The following is a 1698-nucleotide window of genomic DNA, read 5'->3' as shown; positions in this document are numbered from 1 at the left end:
CAGGCCGACATCCTGATGTCACCTCTGGGCCACATATCCCCCACAGTGTCAGACAGGGAGGAGGTCATCTTGGTGCTGTGTTGACTTCAGTCCACTGGAACCAGCCCTGACGTGTTAGCCCAAGTCCTCTGATGCCCTGAGCTCCCAGGGGGTGGGGATGCCACTCTTTGCGAGCTTCCAGCCAGTGAGTGTGCCCACCCCAGATGGTCACCTCTGCCCCAGCCTGCCACCAGGCCCATCTCCCCACCACTCTCATTTGAAGGTTCCCTGAGGACCTCCACACCTGGACTGTGGACCGCCAGCTCCTGTGGGGGGAGGCTCTTCTCATCACCCCAGTGCTCGAGGCTGGGAAGACTGAAGTGACAGGCTACTTCCCCTCGGGCACATGGTACGACTTGCAGACGGTAAGTCCTGGGGATCCATAAACCCCGGCTGGGGAGACCAGGGCTGCCCCTCCTTTCCCTGTTGCTATGACCAAGTGGTTGAAAGAGGAGTGTCTGGTTTTGTTTTGTTTTGAGCCTCAAAACAGAGCCTCAAGCTGTCGCCCTGGGTAGAGTGCTGTGGCATCACAGTTCACAGCAACCTCCAACTCCTGGGCTCAAGAGATTCTCCTGCCTCTGCCTCCCATGTAGCTGGGACTACGGGCGCCTGCCACAATGCCCGGCTATTTTTTGGTTGCAGCCGTCATTGTTGTTTGGCGGGCCTGGGCTGGATTTGAACTGCCACCTTAGGTGTATGTGGCTGGCGCCTTAGCCACTTGAGCCACAGGCGCCGAGCCACACTAGACATTTTCAATGTGCAACACTGGTAATCAGATTCTTGATCCCCCTGCAGCTTTGTTGTTGCTCTTTTTTGCTGTTGTTGGTTGTTTAGTGATTTTTCCTGAACTGATTCTGTTAGTCTGTGTTCTTTGTTGTGTGTGGCCACTGAAGTTCCTGCTTCGTTAGCTTAGCCAGCAGCTAATCATTGCACAGAGATGCTCTTAAATGCCTAGACTCAGTCAGCCTCCCAGCCTTTGCCAAGTGCCTGTGTATGTGTTGGGGCTTGTCTTCAGCATGTAGCTGGGTATTTTTGCTTTTCTTATAGTCAGCAATTTTTTTTTTTTTTTTTTCTTTTTTTTTTTTTTTTTTTTGCAGTTTTTGGCCAGGGCTGGGTTTGAACCCACCACCGCCAGCATATGGGGCCAGCGCCCCACCCTTTTGAGCCACAGGCACCACCCAGCTGTTTTTCTTAAGTAAATGCAAGATTTACTTGCAGATTATTGCAAGCCTTTCATTAGTTTATAGTCTTAAAAAAGTTGATTCTCACAATTTTTGCCTATGTTCTTGCTGCCTTTACAGAGAAGATTTTCAGAGGTCTTTATTCTGCCATATTTATTAACATCAGTCCAAGAAATGTATCTTGAAACAGATAACTCTTATTTTGCCTGCAAAATTAGAATATATTTTAGAAAATGATAATAACCCCCTGTGGCAAGCATGCAGCCTAACAGTGGGTTGGGATCCTGTAAATTGGCACCTTCGTGGAAACCAACAGTACATATCAGTAATGTTTTTGACACTCTTACACTGATGCATTAATTTCACAAATAAGAATTTGGCCTGGCTCGGCGCCTATAGCTCAACCGGCTAAGGCGCCAGCCACGTACACCTAAGGTGGCGGGTTCGAATCCCCAGCCCTGACCCGCCAAACAACAAT

At 49.5% G+C, this 1698-nt stretch overlaps 1 protein-coding gene across 6 annotated transcripts in view; it reads left to right on the top strand.

Annotated features, from left to right (window-relative positions):
- GAA (glucosidase alpha, acid) overlaps nucleotides 1–1698 on the top strand; it is a 17943-nt gene that overhangs the window by 13226 nt on the left and 3019 nt on the right. For all 6 annotated transcript variants that reach the window (XM_023511194.1, XM_023511192.1, XM_023511193.1 and 3 more), the window contains one exon: nucleotides 263–404. In XM_023511194.1, coding sequence (XP_023366962.1) covers nucleotides 263–404 — 142 coding nt within the window. The remainder of the gene's footprint in view (nucleotides 1–262; nucleotides 405–1698) is intronic.

Source organism: Otolemur garnettii, unplaced genomic scaffold (assembly GCF_000181295.1).
Source record: "Otolemur garnettii isolate 467f Iridium unplaced genomic scaffold, OtoGar3 scaffold00018, whole genome shotgun sequence".
NCBI lineage: Eukaryota > Metazoa > Chordata > Mammalia > Primates > Galagidae > Otolemur > Otolemur garnettii.
Note: the sequence above shows the minus strand (reverse complement) of the source record. Positions and strands in the feature narration are given on the sequence as shown.